Source organism: Balaenoptera acutorostrata, chromosome 14, assembly GCF_949987535.1.
Source record: "Balaenoptera acutorostrata chromosome 14, mBalAcu1.1, whole genome shotgun sequence".
NCBI lineage: Eukaryota > Metazoa > Chordata > Mammalia > Artiodactyla > Balaenopteridae > Balaenoptera > Balaenoptera acutorostrata.
Window position 1 is genome coordinate 69,770,330 of NC_080077.1, and position 20,966 is coordinate 69,791,295.

At 41.3% G+C, this 20,966-nt stretch overlaps 1 protein-coding gene and 1 long non-coding RNA gene across 2 annotated transcripts in view; one reads left to right on the forward strand and one right to left on the reverse strand.

Moving 5' to 3' along the window:
- Window positions 1-891, reverse strand: part of PM20D2 (peptidase M20 domain containing 2) — a 29,419-nt gene extending 28,528 nt beyond the window's left edge. Inside the window, exon 1 of the mRNA XM_007195947.3 lies at window positions 310-891. Coding sequence (XP_007196009.1) covers window positions 310-765 — 456 coding nt within the window. The 5' untranslated portion in view covers window positions 766-891. The remainder of the gene's footprint in view (window positions 1-309) is intronic.
- A 68-nt stretch (window positions 892-959) lies between these two features.
- On the forward strand, window positions 960-18,169 carry LOC103014639 (uncharacterized). Its single transcript, XR_452321.3, has 3 exons — window positions 960-1,050; window positions 2,363-2,468; window positions 16,957-18,169. It is a non-coding gene; the product is annotated as an uncharacterized LOC103014639 (long non-coding RNA).
- Window positions 18,170-20,966: the final 2,797 nt, after the last annotated feature.

A 20,966-nucleotide genomic window follows, 5' to 3' on the forward strand; every position in this document is an offset into this window, starting at 1 on the left:
AAAATAAGCCATCACGAAATGGTTCTACGTTCTTTCCTAAGGGAGAGAGTCCACTCAACTGTTTACAACTACGCAGGAGTGAAAAAGCAAAAATCTGCAAAGTGTCGCTAGGTCGGCAACTCATGAACTACTGACTTTGATCCAGGGGTTCTGCCTACTAGCAAAAGCCAGGACGTCGAGTGCTGTCCCCTACACCTGCCCCGGGGTGGGAAGGGACGGAAGCGCACAGGAAGCGCCGGCTCCCGCCCTTCTCAGGTCGGTCCCGGCCTGGGCTGGCGATGGGAGTCCCAAGCCCGGGCCCCACCTCACCTTCACTGGCAGAGGCAGCCTGGGGAGGCTCTCCAGGGCCCCCTTGACGCCCAGCGCGGCCGCCGCCCCGACCTCGGCGATCAGGTTGTGGCCGCAGGCGTGCCCGATGCCTGGCAGCGCGTCGTACTCGCAGAGGAAGCCCAGGTGCAGCGGGCGCGGCGCCGCCCAGCCCCCCGGCGGCCCCCACTCGGCACGGAAGGCCGTGACCAGCTGGTAGTGCGGCTGCACCACCCACGAGGCGGCCGGGCGCTCGCTCTCGAAGAAGCGCGTCAGCACGCCGTGGGCATGGTGCTCCTCGTAGGCCAGCTCGGGCTCGCTCCAGATCTCGCGGCTCAGGGCCCCCAGGCGCTCGGCCGCCTCGTCGATGCACTCCGCCGCGCGCAGCTTCAGCAGCTCCACCTCGAAGACGGCGGCGCAGGCGCCCCCCTCCACCGGCCTCTCCTCTCCGGGTCTCATCGTGCCCACAGCCCGTGACCGGTCAGCGCTCTTCTCGACCGCCCGCTAAGTCGCTCCCTCCTGGGGGCCCACTGAGCCTGCGCACACGCCCGACGTTCGCGGCGCAGGCTGTCTCCGCAGCTCCCGGGAGACCCACCCCCGAGCCCCCGCGCCCCGCCTCCAGCGCCACGCCGGAAATGTGCTCCGCCCCTTCGGAAGCCGGTCGCTGGGAGGAACCCGAGACCTGGGGCTTGTTGTCTCTCCTTCGTCCCCTTGGCTGTCCTGACGACTTATTTATGGTCTAAGGTCATTACTCCTTTTCGTTGTTGCTTATGTCCCAGAGCAGCAGAATAGAACGGTTTTATTGGTTAATAGGCCTCAGAGACAGACCAAGTGGAATATAGTCCCCTGAAAAACGGCACTCTCCTTTCTAGAATAGTAATACAAATTTATACAAGGGTTTTAGTTCCTAAAACTGGGTGTCGATATAAATGCTTTACAAAAAACACTGGTCTATAGACTACGTAGTTAAGTTTTCGGTACGCCCTCACTTTCTTCTCCTTGAGGTTACTGTATTACATAAAAGCTGAAACTGCTGTGTGTGGCTTTCTTATTAGAATCAGAACTTACTAGTAACTCGAACAGCACCTGGAATGTAAATAGTAAGCACTAGATATGTATTCGCTATTATAGTCTACTTGAGTAGAGTAGAATTAGAATTAAGTATTTAAAATGAGGTTTTTTAAAAAGCCCAAAACAAAGAGTTAATAAAAACATTTATGGTCATATATATTCATACTATTTTGTTGATTTGAATGTGTTTTGTTAAATAGTAACAGCTTTGAGAGAGAGCATATTTTCTATTTTCGTTTACAACTTTGATGCTGACCTCAAGTAACATGTGTGCAGTTGTCCACATTATAACTCGGTTTTAAATTACCCAGTGAAGTAATTCAAGATGCCGTACTCTTTTCTCCAGAGTGAAGCACAAAGTCTGAAAAAATGTTGTTGATGATATAACTATTAATAGCACTGTAGAAATTTATATTCTAAGGTGTTCCACATAGTAAAAGCTTCCATCAACATTTCATGCTCTATCACCTCTTTCCTTAATTTGTTACCATTTGGTTAAATGGGACACAATATATTCATATAATAAGACAAATGAATTTTTTCAAAATAAGTCTAAAGGAAGCTAACATACATGAAGACTATCTACTACTATTTTTAACTACTACACATATTAACAATATCAGAGTAAATGTCACATTCTAAATCAGAAAATACTGTCATTCTCAGGCAACATCCTAACTGAAACGCAGCTCTAAAGACGACAAATGTGGTACTAAATTCCTGGACCCCCTTGTCTACGCTTAATAAACCTTACTGGGATACACTTCCGCAAAAATCCCCTCTGCGTCTGAGATTCAGTATTATTGTGTTCAGATAGTTGGCTAAAAAATGGCCTTGTTTGAGCAAATACAATAGTGACATTTGTAGAGCACTTACTCTGTGGCAGGAGCTTAACATGAGCTAAGTGCTTTACGAGTATTAACTCATTTAATTCTCATAATAACCTATGAGGTTGTTAATGTGATTGTTTATCTTCACTTTACAGATGCACTGTCTGAGGTTACACAGCTAGTAAGTAGTGGATCCAGTATGGAACAGAGGCCAGTCTGGCTCCAGTGGGCTACTTTCAGCCACCGTGCTCTATTGCTTATGTAAGTAGACATCCAAATTCTTAAATGCATCTACAGCTTGTCCGTTTACATGAGAACCCATAAATATCACTCGTTTTGAATAAATTTACTGCAGCAACCCTGCCTGTTGCCATCAGTAGTACCCGTGTATGCTTGCTCTTATCAGGCAGCTATAAACAACAACAGAAAAGGGGTACATGTAAATTCTATATAGAAGCTGCTATTTATATTGCTTGTTATGAATTAATAAAGCTGTCACTTGAAGTAGAGAAAAGATAGATTCATTTCACGCTCTGTTCTGTGTGTATGCACATGCAGGCATGTATGTGTTGGTTTTCCATTGTTGGCAGCCTATATTTCTTACTTATTGTATCCTTAAATTAATTTATTTAATAAATTGTGATAATTTGTTCAATATGTATCTTCCCCTCCAGTCTTTAAACTCTTTTGCTTTCTCACTGTGTTCCCCAGCACCTAACATGGTGTGGTGGTGATACAGCCCTTCCTCGTCAATAAATGTTTGTTGGTTGATTATTCTTGAATCTAATAAGCTAATTGAGTAATGGTAGCAATTAACCACTCAACTATGCCGACTGCCTGCAGATACTGTGTGTATCAATGTGATGCTTCTCCCCAGACTTCTCAGTCCTTTACCTCTGGGAGTTGAGAGGCAGGAAGAATGGCTTCTGGAAGTTGATAGAGTAGGACATATGGCCTTCTTGAATCTGATCAACTCAGTAATTCTTACTATCACTTTCATTTATATCCGTAATGTTCATACAACTGTCTACCTCTATGTGCTGCTACTAAGGAGCCTGTAATTCTTTTTACCAGAAACATTAAAAAAATGGAGAATACTTCTCTTCCTTTAGTAGGTGCTATATCTGAAAAAAATAATACAATACCCAGAGTTTAGTATTAAGGTGTTAATTTTGACCTTTGCTTTGGAGGGAAGGTGGGTAGAAAGAGTTCTCATCAAAGAACTGGTTTTTCAAGTAGAAAGATACCTCTTCTCTCACTGCTCAGAAAACCAGCTGCCATGACACCCAACTCCATAACTTTCAGGACATCAAATTCATGACAAATGAGTGCTTTGGTGGGGATAGTAGGTCAAATATTTCCTTTACCTTGGGAAAGCAACGTTGTCCATGGCTGAAATACTAGCCAAATCGTACAAGACTAGACTGGATATTATTCTGGACTTCAGATTCAGAACTCTTTTTGGCAAGACAACAGACTTGGATATGGTTGATATTATTTTAATTAGAATAAAATAAGATAATAAAATAAAATCCTCAACATAGTCTTGCAAAGCATGACCTAAATGAGAAGAAAAAAATATGTTGAGAACCCAGAAAAAGAAATGGAACGAAAAACTAGATAGCACATTAAGAAACCACATTAAGAAACTAGATAGCACATTAAGAAACCACTTCTGGGACTTCCTTGGTGGCACAGTGCTAAGAATCTGCCTGCCAATGCAGGGGACACAGGTTCGGGCCCTGGTCCGGGAAGATCCCACATGCTGCAGAGCAGCTAAGCCCATGCGCCACAACTACAGAGCCTACGCTCTAGAGCCCGCGAGCCACAACTACTGAAGCCTGCACGCCTAGAGCCCGTGCTCCGCAACAAGAGAAGCCACCGCAGTGAGAAGCCCTCGCACCGCAACGAAGAGTAGCCCCCGCTCGCCACAACTAGAGGAAGCCCACGTGCAGCAATGCAGGTACCCAGGTTCAATCCCTGGTCAGGGAACTAGATCCTGCATGCCGCAACTAAAAGATCCCACGTGCCGCAAGGAAGATCCCACGTGCTGCAACTAAGATCCGATGCAGCCAAATAAATAAATATTTAAAAAAGAAAAAAAAAAGAAACACTTCTGGGCTAAGGTGTTGGGAAAGCTGGCTGTCATTTGGCAGAAGGCAGTGAACCAAGAGAACAGGTAGGGAGAAAGGTGAGTTTTGATTGGCGGGGGGAAGGGACATAGAGGAATTGTGTATACATTGTTAAAGAGATAAAACTCTATCCAGACAGTGGATAACTATCAGATGTTATTAAGCAGGAGAAAAGTAAAACCAGATTTTTGTTCTGGAAGAATAATTGATGACAATGTGGAAGATAAATGGAAACAGAGAGACTTTGAGCTGAGACAAGCTAAAAGCTTCCTGCAAAGTCCCTGGAATCCAGAAACATTCCACAGACAGAAGTGGCCAAACCTGATGTCTGATGAAATGTGTTTGGAGGAAGGGGACATGATGGAGAAAAGGGGGCCGGATGACTGAGTTTTCTAGTGTGAACGGCTGGATGGATGGTAAAATCATTCAACCACATAGGGGCAATGGGAGCGTAAGGGGCCAGTGGATGGCTGTGTGTTAGAGGAGGTGGATGCCACCATCCAAAAGACTAGCAGTGGCCCTAAGGAAAATGGAGGAGCTAAGGAAAGTGCATGTCTATGCATCTACTATGCATAATGGTTATACCCAGAAGAGAATTAAACCATCCAGGGAGTGAGTGAGTAGGCAGGAAAAAAACTCTGGAAAATAAAAGCAAAGGGAATGAGCAAAAATGTCTGGCGGGACCTTGCTTCTGTTGGGTAAGGTTCTATTACAGCTTGTTTTCAAATTCTATGTAGATTTCTTCAAATGGCCCATGAGGTAAAGGCAGCTATTTTAAAGCCTGGAATGTCCTGGTACTAAGTTACTTGAGGCTCCCTTTGACTTCCCTCCCCCTTGGCAATGAGATTAGCTGCTCTGCTGAACATAACCGTTCCTGAAATGAGGACAGTTAGGTTCTCTCAGAGGAAAGGCTTCTCCTCTGCCTGATTCCCTAAGGCTGGTAGACTACAACACTGTGAAGACACAGCCCGGCTTGTGCTGGATGAGAACATTTCTCTCCTAAGGTTATGGTTTGGGAAAATGGAGAGAACTTTTTCGGCTCCCCTGCCCTTCTTTTTTTTTTTTTTTTTTTTTAATTTCCCCCCTCCTTTCCTTTTTTTAATTAATTAATTAATTTATTTTTGGGTGTGTTGGGTCTTCGTTTCTGTGCGAGGGCTTTCTCCAGTTCCAGCGAGCGGGGTCCACTCTTCATCGCGGTGCGTGGGCCTCTCACTGTCGTGGCCTCTCTTGTTGCGGTGCACAGGCTCCAGACGCGCAGGCTCAGTAGTTGTGGCTCACGGGCCTAGCCGCTCTGCGGCATGTGGGATCCTCCCAGACCAGGGCTCGAACCCGTGTCCCCTGCATTGGCAGGCAGACTCTCAACCACTGCGCCACCAGGGAAGCCCTCCCCTGCCCTTCTTGATACAACATTTAGAACTTGGACCCAATGCAGTGCTTGAGGGTCCTTCAAGAGATTCCTCTCTTAAGCAATGTGTACATTTTGACCATGTGCGTATCTACTAAGGGTTCACCTCTCAAACTTCTCAGTTATTTTGGTGCTACTTATTTTAAGTTGCTAGCAGGAATGGATTACGTGGATGGTCACAGGGTGCTTAAAATACTCAAGATGTTTTATAAAAGATGTGGTAATGAAGAGCCGTAAGTAAATTTTAAAATGTGTGGTCTAAAAATTAATAAACATCTAACAATTAGAGGTATGATGGAACATGAAATAGGAAGCAGACTAGAAATATCCAATAAAACTGATTAGGAAAAATGCAATTACAATGTTCCCAAAGGTCTTCTGCATAAAGTGCTTCCTCTTCTGTTTTGCTACAAAGTGTGAGACCAAAATAAGGAAAGAGGAGACACTGGTGGAAACTTATAGCAGACCAGAAAAGATACAAAAGCCAAGTTAAGTCTTTTTACTAGATAACATTTAAAATATTTACTGTTTGTTAATATGACACAAAATAAGCTTCTGGCACTTGGTTAAATTGGAACCGGAGCAAAGCTAGAAGGTTCAGTGGCTGGAGAGAAGTGGTCAAAGGGTACAAAGTTTCAGTTATGCAAGATGAAAAAGTCCTTTTCTATTGAACAGCATAGTGCCTGTGCTGACAATATTAAGAATTGGCTAAGAGAGTAGATCTTATGTCAAGTGTCATTATCACAAAAAATAATAATAAAGAAGGCAGGAGGAAACTTTTGAAGGTGACAGATATGTTTATGGCATAGACTGTGGTGATGGTTTCACTGGTATATACTTATAGCCAAAATCATCAAGTCATATACGTTAAATATGTATAGCTCTTTATATGTCATTCATACATCAATAAAGTGGCTTATTGAAAAAGAAGTGTCTGCGAGAACCTCAAAGCCTTTCCAGGTGTTGTAGATATTTCTCCCATAGCATGGTGATTTCCAAGTTAAAAGGTTTTAGGGGACTCTGCTCAACTCTAGGGATAGTTCCTAGCTTAGCTTAAGAAATAGCTGAGAACATTTGGATGAGAACATTTCTCTCCTAAGAGAGAAATGGTTATGTGGTTATGGTAACAAATTATAGTTGAGTTCGCATTTTTAAAACATGCCTCTGAATTGTGTAGCCTCTGTTTATGTAACAACAGGAGACAGGGATCTCATCCAGGTCCTTGACACTTTACCCGTGTCTCCTTGGGTCCTTCAGGTTCTCACCTGTAAAATGAGGAGATTAGACTCAGTTATGAGTAAGACCCATTCTAGGGTAAAGATACTCCCCTAGGATCCCATTCTTTAATCATGCTGCTTATCTGCTTCAACAAAATATTTTCTTTTTTAAAGCACAATTTACTAGCAAGACATGCTTTTCACTGTGATTTAGTTGATCATGGGTGGGGAGAAAAAAGGACCTAGCACAACCTAGATTCTGATTGTTTCCTCCCATCCGCACTCTCCCTTTTGCTCTCTTATTTTATTTTTAAATATAATTTTCCTTATTTCTGATTTTTATTTATTATTATTATTATTATTTTTTGGCTGCGTTGGGTCTTCGTTGCTGCGAGCAGGCTTTCTCTCCAGTTGTGGCGAGCGGGGGCTATTCTTCATTGTAGTGTGCACGCAGGCTTCTCATTGCGGTGGCTTCTCTTGTTGCAGAGCACGGGCTCTAGGCATGCGGGGTTCAGTAGTTGCAGCACGTGGGCTCAGTAGTTGCAGCACGCAGGCCCTAGAGTATGTGGGCTTCAGTAGTTGTGGCGCACGGGCTTAGTTGCTCCACGGCATGTGGGATCTTCCCGGACCAGGGATCGAACCCGTGTCCCCTGCATTGGCAGGTGGCTTCTTTACCACTGCACCACCAGGGAAGTCCCTCTGATCTTTAAATGTAATACATCGTAAACGTTTCCTTATCTGTAAAATGGAAGTAATGGTCCCTATATAGCAATCTCACAGGTAGGTTGTTATCTGAATTAAACAAAGTCAGTTTATGTAAACACTTGGAACAGGGCCTGGCATGTAATCACGTAAGCACTCAAAAATGTTAATTATAAGAGTATCAAGCCCTTGCCTTGCATCTCTCCATTTGCAAAAGTCCAGGCATCCAAAGTGCTTTGAAAGAAAATAATAGAATTTCTACAATAATAGAAATATCAACAATAATAGAAATTGCAAGTCCCCAGTCTCTTCTGCAGTTCTTGAAATACTGTTAGCATCTGTAATTTAGTGACCAGCTGAATGAAGTCGATGCATCACCACCATCAAATTACTTATGTTGTAATGTTTTAACTGGAAATATCACCTCTGTTCAAAAGTGGTATTTTGATGCTTTCCAGGGTGAATCTGGTGCTGCCATCTCCACACTGTGCATCACATCAGACCTTGCCAATCTGCAGATTCAGAATTTTATAAAATGTACAGCCCTTTTATGTCTGTATTGTGCCTTTATCTACTATATTAGTCTGCCCAGGCTGCCGTAACAAAATACCAGAGCCTAGGTAGCTTGAACAACAGAAATTTATTTACTCACCGCTCTGGAGGTTAGAAGTCCAAGATCAAGTTGCTGTCAGGATTGGTATTTGGTGAGGCCTCTCTTCCTGGCTTGCAGACAGCCATTTTCTCACTTTGTCCTCAAATGACCTTCCATCTATGCTGGGGAGGAAGAGAGGCAGTAGGGTGGAGAAAGAGAAAAAGAGAGGTATCTGGTGTCTTTTCCTCTACTTATAAGGACACCAATCCTATTAGATAAGGAGTCCATCCTTATGACCTCATTTAACCTTTATTACTTCCCTAAAGGTCCTATCTCCAAAGACAATCACACTGGGGGTCAGGGTTTCAACCTATGAATTTGGGGGAACACAGTTCAGTCCATAACACATACCAAATATCAGCAGTCCAAGCTAACTACATATCAGTAAAGCAGATGATTTATTTAGATATTTCATTATAGGCTATAATAATAAGTATTTCTAAAAAGAGACACGTATGGTAAACACCCAACAGAATTAGATAAATTTTTCATAAGGGCTTCCCGAGTATTTTTCTTGAGAAATTAAAAATTCATAGTATACATTTATGATAACATTAGAATTGAAAATGTTCATTTCCTTTCAAGAGATCATTCCTTGAAATTTTATGTTTTTGCATAGTGATAAATATGAATCAGATTAAAGGGTTCCTCAAAAGCTGCATTTCACAGTCCTATTTGCTCTAATACATTTTATGTCAACTAACAAAATTTAATTATTGTTATTATTATAAGCTACTCAGCTTCACTAAAACTAGCTTCCATTGTTATAAATTAATATGGCTTAGGAGAAAAATTTATTCAAGCTGAATTATGGGAGAAGAGATATTTCATTCAATATTTTAATTTTTTCAGGCAAATATGATAGCTGGCCAATTTTTTAAAATCTAGAATGTCACTTCTATTATCATTTCACAAAAACAAATATTTTATCATTGTCTAATTCATACCAAATGGCAGCAATTGATGCTCTTGTTTTTTTTCTTGTCCAAAATTAGTTTATAATTTGACCCAAGAGTTGTTGTTGCCAAGAGGTCAGTTTCTTTCTCCAGGAACACTTGACCATGCAGAGATCTGCAATCGTGAGGACATGTAATATGGATCTATCATGTTGCTTTGAAAGCTCTGAAGCCCAGATTTGACCATAACATTTAATACCAGAGTTTAGCACAGAACAAAGTTAATTGTGGAACAGTGTATACCACTGAATGGAAGTGAACCAAAATTATATTTGAAGGGGGAATAGAAGGCCTGAAGTCAAAGTTACTACACTGAAATGTCCAAGGTTTATATTCATCATTAAAAGAGACAGACCTTATACCACATAATTTTAGAATACTAGAGAAACTATTAAGAGAAACCAACAATGCAATGTGTATGAAGGGGAGACAGAGAAAAAGAGGGGGAATAAGGAGACATTTTGCAGCTGTGAAATGTTACTACTGCTGTAGTCTTATCTAAATAGTTTTATTTTTAAAATTAAGTCTGCAATAAATACAGTTAAACACACAAACAAATATGCATTTTTTTTAACCCAGGAATACACAATGAAGGTGAAGTTGAAGAAAACAAACTAGGCTAAATTAAATACGTAAAAAGGCCAAAATTGCCAATCCATGACCAGCCTATTTGTCTATTTTCAATTAATGGCTAAGTGAGTTTTATGTGAGATCATATTAAACCTGAGTTTCTACATTGCACAATAGGATGATCCATCATAGCTGCTAAGCCAAGAGAATTTGATCTTCAAATACTAACACTGTGAAATAAACAAACTCCTCAAACCTTAACCTAGAATCTAGTTTCAAATTCCTAAATTCTTTCTATAAAGTGCTTCTTATGTCCCTTTTGGACAGTACTAATATTTCCATTAGCTTTATTGTATATTTTTAAATCAATATAGAATCTCAGCAAGTGTTTGTTAGTTAACTTTGGTTGACTTGTTTTCTGAAACAGCAATTATTAGCAGTTATTCTCTACAGAGAATCAGCTAAACCAACCCACGATTCTGATAGTACAGCAAGCCTGTGGAAGTTGAAAAACCTAAAAAGCTGACAGAACAATCCGGAGGAAAAATCTTATGAAAAATTTCGATCGCTCTGTAAGGTGAAAGTACTGTAGTAATGGTTCTACTTTTAGCCTCTGCTACTCATACCAGAGGAATTATCCACCATCCCATTGCTACACTGCCATTTTCTTTAACTTATAATGAAGTGTAGAATTGATCAAAAGAAGAATATATTCTGAGGAAATTTATAAAATTAATAAGTATATAAAACATGGAACTTTTCTGAGTATAAAATTATGCATGATATATCTGGATAGAAGTTATATAAAGGATTAAAGCATCATGTGGATATATGTGCTTGAAAACTACTTTGTGTATTAATAAGTTAGAAATAAATTGTACTGAATTAGTAGATTTAGGTAAACATGACTCATTTGCTAAGACTGTGTCTTGGTCAGCAAGATAATTGGAAATAGGTGCAGCAAAGAGGATGAGACCTCACAGTTTGAAGTTCCTGCAACCACAAAAAAAAAAGAAGGAGAAACAGAAGTGAAATTCGGGAGGAATTTATGCAGAAGCCAGTGATTAAGACCACAGAGAAGTGTTGGGTTTGTGAATAAAAGAATGTCCCTGAGTCCCATTCAACACAAGATATTTTGGGCATAGTGACTGTTGTTTCTCCTGGTACCGTGGTTGCAACAGCATAAATAAACTAAGTGTTCCTGTTTGATAAATGTTATTCCACCTGTCCTACCCAAGGCAAATATACTGTGAAGCTAATGGAGCTTAAGCTTCAGGGTCCCTCACTTACACAGACTCCTTCCAAGACCATTAAGGGCCTAGAAATGATCTCATGTGGTCATAGGTTTGAGTAAAATTCGCCGAAGATATTTCCATCACGATCAGTTAAGACCTCTCTTTCCTTCCATTCTGATGTTCCTTCTGATAGACTTCCCTTAGCCATGTCACGTTGGAATGGCCACAGTGTGGCCAGTTAATGGGATCCAGTTAATGGGAAGTTGAACTGAGCATACATTGGTTTGGGTTTCGTGGAATGTGATTATGTGTGGTGCAGTATTTCTGTGTAGAGGTAAGTATTGCTAGCCATCCAGGAATAGAAATGGCTCCCAGGAATATTCCTACTGCCCTCTGTGCCAACTCACCGGGGATCCTGTCATGTAAAGGTGCAGGGCCAGAGGTCACATTGCAATGTGACTTTATCCTGCAGTGGATGACACCATATATACAAAGATGAAGAGGAAAGGAGGTATGAGTCAGTCTACTGGAAACTCTTCCAATCACTAGATATGTAAAATTGTTAGGGAGAGAGAAGTCTATTTTTATCCTCCTGGTCAAAAAGGAAGTTCTGTCCTGTCGGCAACATACTCAGTAATGCAATGTACACAATTATCAATGTATCATAGTCTTTTCCCCTCTTTTGAAGGAAATTGTACATGACAGAATTTATCAGAGTTACTGTTAGTGTAAAAGAAGTCCGCCGTTAGTCTGGGGTAACTCCACAGCCACCAGGGACCAAGGCTCCTATATTTCTGCTCTGTCATCCTCAGTATGTGGCTTCCTTCCTCAAGGTTCCCTCATGAGTTCAGGATAATTGCTGGCGTTCTAGCTATCACGTCCACATTCCAGGCAATAGGAAGAAGGGAGAAGAGAAGGATAAAAGGATGTGCTCCACAGCCGAATCAAATCCCGTTAAGGGGCCATTCCTGATGTTTCTCATAGCATTTCCCCTTTGGCCAGAACTAGATGCAAAGGAGGCTGAGATAGGTAGTCTTTTCAGATAGGTGATTTGCTGCTAGAATACACCTTGGAAAATGACAAGCAGGTGGACAAGTGGAAACTTAAAAAAGCAGAGAAAGCTGAAATTTAAGCATCTGCAGTCGGAGAAGCCATAAAGCAAGACAAGAACGGCTGCAGAATCGGAGGCACCTGTCACTTTGAATGGGGTGTGGATTAAAAACAAGATTAGTTGAAAGTCTAATAAAAAGCAGCTAGCTCTCTAGATGCCAGCCCTTACATTGCATAGCCAGGCACCTAAACCTTCCCCACCCCAACAGAAGAAGACATTCCAGGTATTCTCACTGGAAAAATCGAAACAGAGCTCTAGCCTCAGGAATATTTCAGGGAAGTAAGACAAAAGGTAAAATAGGGAGGTAAAGTTAAATTTTACATACTGAGTTGTAGAACTTTAGTCCCTGCCCTTACTCAACTCCTAGAATAATAACAGCCAGGCTTACACTCTCTCCTGAAATACAGAACAATAACAACAGCACAAACAAACAGAAAACTAGCCCAAGAGAAAAAAACCCTACAGACGCTAACATCTGGGCATCTACAAAGTAAGGCCTGAGTACAGGTCTACAGTAAACTGTACAGTGAAGCCACTAGTTAACACATCCTGGCCAAGCTTCCAAGCCATTTTTGGTGTTTCTCTCTTAAATAAGAAAAGAGAGCCCAAAATCACTAGACTTTTAAGAATGTCTCTGCAAGATCGCCTTTATTGGCAATCTAAAGGCCTGTGAGCATAAGTCCCAGAGATGCTTGCAACTAACATTTATGCTACTTCCGAAGCTCTCAGTTCAAAGAAGCATATGTTGGCCTGAAAGGCTGCAGGTGATTAAAAAAAAAAAAAAAAAAAAAAAAGACAGTGTTCATGCTTGGTATTCTATGCTGTACTCTGTCTTGTTGTTTATTGCACCACAAGATTGATGGGGTGCAATAAATGCTCTAATGAGATGGTCTCTGACGTATATCAGGATTGGCCTAAGTGTAGAACTCCAGGCTCTTGGCCCCTAAAACTACCCAGTGTAGCTGCTTGCTACTTCTCTACTGAAAACGAATTACTAGCCTGCCAGACACTGGTTGAGACGGCACCACAGTTGAGGGACAGCTAAGACCAAAGGTCCCAGTAATTTCCTGGGTAATGTCAGAGAAACAGTGGAATAAGGAAGGAGCAGCTCAGTTAGTCTCATTGATTTAATGTGACCGATACATTCAGGAACGTGTGAAAGGGGGCAGGATGGGAGGGGTCTAGAGAATTCATGGACCGGAGGCCTCCACTGCCTGGAGATGACACTGTCCCCATTACATGCTGTCTTTTTAACAACGGGGACTACAGTTCAGAAAGGTGTGACTAAGCTTCATTTATTGATGACAGTGTCCACACCCCTTGTAGTAGAAGGCAAGGGAAAGTCAGCCCGAAGGGCCTAGTTATATATTGTGTGGCTGGCTGTACATTCCAATGTCCGTCTTAGCTTAGTTTCCCCTGAAAGCAGAGCCGGAGACATACTCTCAGGTGCATGTAACTTGTTTGGAAGGTAATCGCAGAAAATGGAGAGTGATACAGGCAAGGAGAGAAAGCCAATAAAATGTGTGTCACTGAATGGTTACCACCCTGTACAGCTCGGGCTCAATCCTGCTTGGGACCCTCTAAAGAACTATAGAGTCCTCTTGGAATTTTATGCTATTGATAAACTGCACGTATAATTAAATAAAACATAATATTTATATTATGTATAGAGAAAAATTAAGTAAAAATTTAATTATAACATTTATATAAAAATAATTTTACAAACCCTATTCTGAGAACTAAAGTTCTATTGATTGTTATTATGAGCACAAGTATGGCCCTTTAAGTTTTTAAAATGCTAACAAATGAGATTAAAATTCATTTTGAAGAGACCTGATTTTAAAAGTCCCTAGTTTCTTGATGTTGGTTCCAATAGTCGGTTCATTTGAAGTTTGGACTAACTTCAAAGGAACTCACTTCTGTTTTTAGGATTTGAGGGTAGAGGAGAAACTCCAGCCCAAGAAGGGGGCTCTATAAGCGCTTCCCAGAGGAGGATGAGAAGGAAAAGGAGGTCTCTACAGGAACTGCTTGCATCTGGAGTGACGATAACGTCATATTGGAGGGAGGTGGGTGAATGTGGCCTGGCAGCACAGGAGGCCTCTGCTTTCAGACCAAGGCCCACCATCTGGAGGGACAACAGCGAGTTATTGTTTGGAAAATTTATTGAGATGTGGTGACTCCTAGTTCAGTGACCAGATCATTCTTGCAACTTCAGCCATCAGCTCCTTTTTTCTTGAGTGTCTGGATCTTTCATCTACTTCTTTTTATTAGGGAAGTATTATTTTATTATTTCCTCCTTCAGGATAGAGTTGGTACTCGTCAGCATTCCATAGGTGACCGCCAGGCTCTGAGTTTTTGTTGACTCTTTCTCTAGGCTAATATCCTCCAAAGATGACTCAGTTGCTACAGTCCCCCTTTGAACAGTGCCATCCTTGCCAAGGAGTTGACACTTCTCTTGAATTTGTGCTGCCAATGTTTGTGAAATTTCAGCCAGCATTGCGAAAGCAGCATTTCCCATTTCACATGACGCCAGCTTCCAGACAACTAGACAAGTCTAAACAAATATGAGACCCACTAAAAAGCCGATGACAGGCGCACACACCATGGACTCTGGCTGGAGGCTGCAGAGGGCAGGGCCCGGATTCCCATCATCCAGCCATGGCTCCACCACCACTGCTTGTGGCTTTCCAAGGATGCCTGAAGCCAAGCTGTGTGGTGGCCTGAAGCCCTTCCGTGGCACTGAAGCCCACCACAGAGTTCTGTGGAGTAACCACACCTCTGCCAGCTCACAAAAACTTCTGAGATCCCTCTAGTTACCCCTGCAACATCCCACACTGGCAACCTAAGCAGGCCACCAGTGGAGCTGGCCCAGAGAATGGATAGATCAACTTTAAAAAGTTTCTCAAAATTACTGTCCACTACCCCTCTTCTCTTCTTAATTAAGAAAAAATTATGAAACTTTTTATTTTTCAGCTGCATTGCACAGCATGCGGGATCTTAATCCCCTGACCAGGGATGGAACCCATGCCCCCCGCAGTGGAAGCTCAGAGTCTTAACCACTGGACCACCAGGGAAGTCCTAAAACATTTTTATTAAGGTAAAATATAGGGGACTTCCCTGGTGGCACAGTGGTTGAGAATCCGCCTGCCAAGCCAGGGGACATGGGTTGGATCCCTGGTCCGGGAGGATCCCACATGCCACAGAGTGGCTAAGTCCGAGCGCCACAACTACTGAGCCTGTGCTCTAGAGCCCACGAGCCACAACTACTGAGGCCCACGTGCCTAGAGCCTGTGCTCCACAACAAGAGAAGCCACTGCAATGAGAAGCCTGCGCACCGCAGTGAAGAGTAGCCCCTGCTCACTGCAACTAGAGAAAGCCTGCGCGCAGCAACGAAGACCCAATGCAGCCAAAAAATAAATAAAAATTAAAAAATATATATATATATACATTCTGTGATGTACCCATATTGTAAATGTATATGCTTTGATGACTTTTGACAACTATATACACCTGTATAACCAATATGCCAATGTAGATATGGAACACTTTCATCACCTTCAGGAAGTTCCCTCATTCCCCCTTCCAGGAGTCCCTACTTCCTAAAGGCAATCATCTCTTTGATTTTTATCGACATATATTAATTTGGACTCTTTTTGAACTTCATATAAATGGCATCATGCAGAATGTATTCTTTTGTATCTGGCTTCTTTTGCTTAACATCATGTGTTTGGGGTTCATCCATGTTGGTCCACCCCTTCCTTCATTCTGAGTCGAATGCCACTGTACAAGCACACATGATTGGACATCAGCCCACCCCCCTTGCTCCCCATTCACTCCGCCTCCTCCCATCCCCCTCCTTTATTTTACTGACCGAAATACTTTGGGAAAGAAAACTTCCCTCATCAACCATTTGGGTTTCCCTAAGGTATAAATTTGTACAGAAAAGTTAGGCTTAAAAGGTGATCAATTAGACTGCTTTTTAGTGTAAGTATGACCTTGCACTCTTACAGATATTTGATATGTTTTAATTCATTGCAGTTACTATTATTATCAATACTCAAATTATCCCTTCTTTAGCTAGTATTGTCTTTTGAATCCTTTTGACAGGACCCCAGAAGCCTTTGATGGCTTTTTTCCTCTGATGTGACAAGTTATTCCGGGTTTATCTTGTACATTTCCTGCCCCAGACCCGACATTAGCCACTCTTTCAAAGTCATGGCTCCTTTGAGGAGAAAATGATATTTAGAGACTATAGTCTGTGCTCGGGGTGCTGAGTGCTACTGGACTGGTCATTGTTTCTAAGCCTTTTCAGTGAACAAAGCTAAGAAATATTATTTAAATTGAGATATATTTGACATATAACACTATATTAGTTTTAGGCATATAACATAATGATTTGATGTACATATATATTGTGAAATGATTACCACAAAAAGTATAGTTAACGTGCATTACCACACATAGATACAAATTTTTGTTTTCTTATGATGAGAACTTTTAAGATCTACTCTTCTAACAACTTTCAAATATATAATACAGTATTGTGAACTATAGTCACCATGCTGCACATTACATCCCCAGGATTTATTTTCTTATAACTGGAGATTTGTACCTTTTGGTCACCTTCACTCATTTTGTTGAGTGAAAATGGTAACCACCAATCTGTTCTCTGAATCTGTGAGCTCCATTTTTTAAGAACCCATATGTAAGTGAGATCATATACTATTTGTCTTTCTCTATCTGACTTAAGAAATATTTTTTTTTTAAAGAGAAAACATATCAGGGACTTCCCTGGTGGCGCAGTGGTTAAGAATCCGCCTGCCAATGCAGAGGACATGGGTTCGATCCCTGGTACAGGAAGATCCCACATGCCACGGAGCACCTAAGCCCGTGCGCCACAACTACTGAGCCTGCTCTCTAGAGCCCACGAGCCACAACTACTGAGCCCATGTGCCACAACTACTGAAGCCCGCGTGCCTAAAGCCTGAGCTCCGCAACAAGAGAAACCACTGCAATGAGAAGCCCGCGCACTGCAACAAAGAGTAGCCCCTGCTCGATGCAACTAGAGAAAGACTGCGTGCAGCAACAAAGACCCAATGCAACTAAATACATAAATAAATAAACAAACAAATAAATAAAAGAATGTACTCCCAGACATATGAAAAAAAAAAAAAGAGAGAAAACATATCACATGCAAGAACCTTTTAACTGATCTGCTTATACCAGTTTCTACTTCACTACTCCTTCCAACTCATGCTCTGCATTTCTGTCAGAATCATCCTTATAAAACACAGATCTGATTTTCATAATCCCCTGCTTAAAAACTTGTGATGGGGCTTCCCTGGTGGCGCAGTGGTTGAGAGTCTGCCTGCCGATGCAGGGGACGCGGGTTCGAGCCCTGGTCTGGGAGGATCCCACATGCCGCGGAGCGGCTGGGCCCGTGAGCCACAATTACTGAGCCTGCGCGTCTGGAGCCTGTGCTCCGCAACAAGAGAGGCCGCGATAGTGAGAGGCCCGCGCACCGCGATGAAGAGTGGTCCCCGCTTGCCACAGCTGGGGAGAGCCCTCGCACAGAAACGAAGACCCAACACAGCCATAAATAAATAAATAAATAAAATTAAAAAAAAAAAAAGTTAAAAAAAAAAATAACTATAACTTCTAAAAAAAAAAAAAAAAAAAAAAAAACTTGTGATGGAGTCCCATTGCCAAAAGGATTAAGCCAAAGCTCCTTGGCATGGTATACATACAGATCCTCTAAAAATTTGTCTCCTGGTTTCCATTCCAACCTCTTTAACATTCATTCTTCCCTCTCCTATAGTTCAGCACACCATACTGCTCCCACCACACTGTGCCTTTTCTCATCTGGTTCACTTTCTCTGAAACGCCCTGATTTTTCTATTTCTTGGTAAATTTGTGTTCATCCTTCAATAAATATCTCAAACATCAATTTTCTCTAAAATAAATTGCAGTCTCCTTTCCCTACAGAGGACTAATCTGTTTCCATCATATCCTACACAGTATTCCAAATGTCTTTACGTAGCACTAATGAAACTATATAATAATGATTTGTTTACATGCATCTCTCTCTAGCTAGAATGTCCCCCAAAATGTAGGACACTTACCATTAGTGGTACTGTAGATGGTTTTATGTGTTACACTGATATGACGTTAAATATTGAATTGCATAGTGTGAGAGTTATTCCCCTTTTAATACTTTAGGGAGAAAGTTTTAGTTTTGTGCTTATGGCTTTAACATCTCTCTATTATTGTGTGATTAATTTCCCTTTTTTAAGAGAGAGCAGGCCTCAGGCTTAAAACTTTGTAGATAACAATAATTGGCTAGAATTTATATATTTCTTCATGATATTTTCTGATGATTACTTTCTGTCCATGAAACTTTAAAAATGAATATTGATGAGTGACTTCCCTGGTGGTCCAGTGGGTAAGACTCTGTGCTCCCAATGCAGGGGGCCTGGGTTCATTCCCTGGTCGGGGAACTAGATCCCACATGCATGCTGCAACTAAGAAGCCTGCATGCCGCAACTAGAAGATCCCGCATGCCACAACGAAAACCTGGCGCAGCCAAAATAAATAAATAAAATAAATATTAAAAGATAACAAGGTCAACACATAAAATCAATTGTATTTCTAAGAAAAATTAATATTGATGATAGATCTTTCTTTTAAAATAAAAGTGAGATGAAGAAAAATAGTAAGCATATAGTGGTAACAAAGTGCATCATTATGGCAAAATTCTCGTAGGATATGTGAAAATGACTTAACTCTGGGAAACACTGGGCTAGGTCCTTCACAAGCAGGAGGCATAACTTATATTTTCATCCCCAGTTCCTAGTACTATGTTTAATATACAGTAGATCATCACTAAACATTTGTCAAATTAAGTTAGGAAGAAACACCCACCTCCAACATTTTCAAGATTCAATGTCATTTTGGGGGATACATACCTAAAGTGACAGGCCTTCTGTAATCTGACTTTTCTGAAAAAGTTAAATAATATCCATTGTTATCATATAAATGACCTTTAAAATGATTTCCTATAGCTACCATGGAGGAAATCAAATTCACAAGAGGATACGACCATAGATTCTCCAACTGGGTTGTACGGAATGAGGTCTTAAAAGCCAAAGTTCAGGGGCAATAGAAGAAGGTTAACAATACATTCTATTCAAATCACCACATCAGTTTTCACCATCAAGGTCATGGTACGTTTTAAGGGAGGGTAGACCAGAAGAGCTCTCACTAGAGGTGAGCTAGCACCATCTGTTGGGGAGTGAGTTCACAGCATAAGATGATATCAGCTGACTTCATTACTCCGGAATTTATTTCTCCAAAGTACTTTCTTTTCATCATACAGATTTCAAGACACTCCTGCATACCTAAGTACAATTTAATTTTCAGTCAGGTCTAGTTCTCTACTATGATAGTCAAAAACAAAACTCTTTAATTAATCTGATTATAGTGTACTAGTTTTTCATGATTTGACTCTTTAATTGCAGACCTGATAATTAGACTACTTTGACCTACTTAAGAAATGGAAAAAAGGTTAGTAAGAGTATACAGCCACCTGGATTATAGGTTTGCTGTAGAATAACAAATATGTGTTGGACAAAACAAAAACAAACTCATAGATACAGAGAACAAGCAGGTGGCTGCCAGAGGGTGTTGGAGGGGTGGGCAAAATAGGTGAAGGAGGTTAAGAGGTACAGACCTCCAGTTATAAAATAAATAAGCAACGGGGATGTAATATACAGCATAAGGATATGGTCAATAATACTGTAATAACTTTGTGTGGGGATAGATGATTATTAGACTTATTGTGGTGATCATTTCATAATGTATGTAAATGTGAAATCACTATGTAGTACACCTGAAACTAACATAATGTACGTCAACTAAACTTTAAATAAATAAATATATATATATATATAAAGCAAAAAACAAAAATACATTGTTTGTTCTTATAAACCAGCCTTGGTATCTCTTGATTATCTGTGGTTATTAGAAATAGAGGTAGGGGCTTCCCTGGTGGCGCAGTGGTTGAGAGCCTGCCTGTCAATGCAGGGGACGCGGGTTCGAGCCCTGGTCTGGGAGGATCCCACATGCCGCGGAGCAACTAAGCCCGTGAGCCACAACTACTGAGCCTGCGCGTCTGGAGCCTGTGCTCCGCAATGGGAGAGGCCGCGACAGTGAGAGGCCTGCGCACCGCGATGAAGAGTGGCCCCCGCTCGCCGCAACTGGAGAAAGCCCTCGCACAGAAACGAAGACCCAACACAGCCATAAATAAATAAATAAATAAAATTTATAAAAAAAAAAAAAAAAAAAAAGAAATAGAGGTAGCCTTAAATTTTAAACTTTACAAATAAGCTAGAAACAGTCATTTTCTCCTTTCACACTCCTTCCCAAAAAATCTATAGATGAAATTGAGAGGGTAGTGTTTCTCTTGTTTACCATTTGGAATAGATGCTCCAGAGTGACAAAAAGGGAAGAGATAGCCAGCTGAGTGTGTGAAGGTAGGTGGAAAATGAGGGGGAAATCATAAGCGCTTAGATTCTAAATGACAACAAGTGTGTTACCAGCAGTTTCCCCAGAGACAGGGCTTAGGAGTAAAGTTTCAAACATTAGAAATAAATTCGTATGTGCCTCTATTTTAAACATAACTTTCAGATGACCGATCTTAAAGATTTGTCCACTAAGACAAGTTTTAACAAGTTGAAAAAAGATTTTGAATTTTTTCTTGCTATATGCTTTATGGAACTGT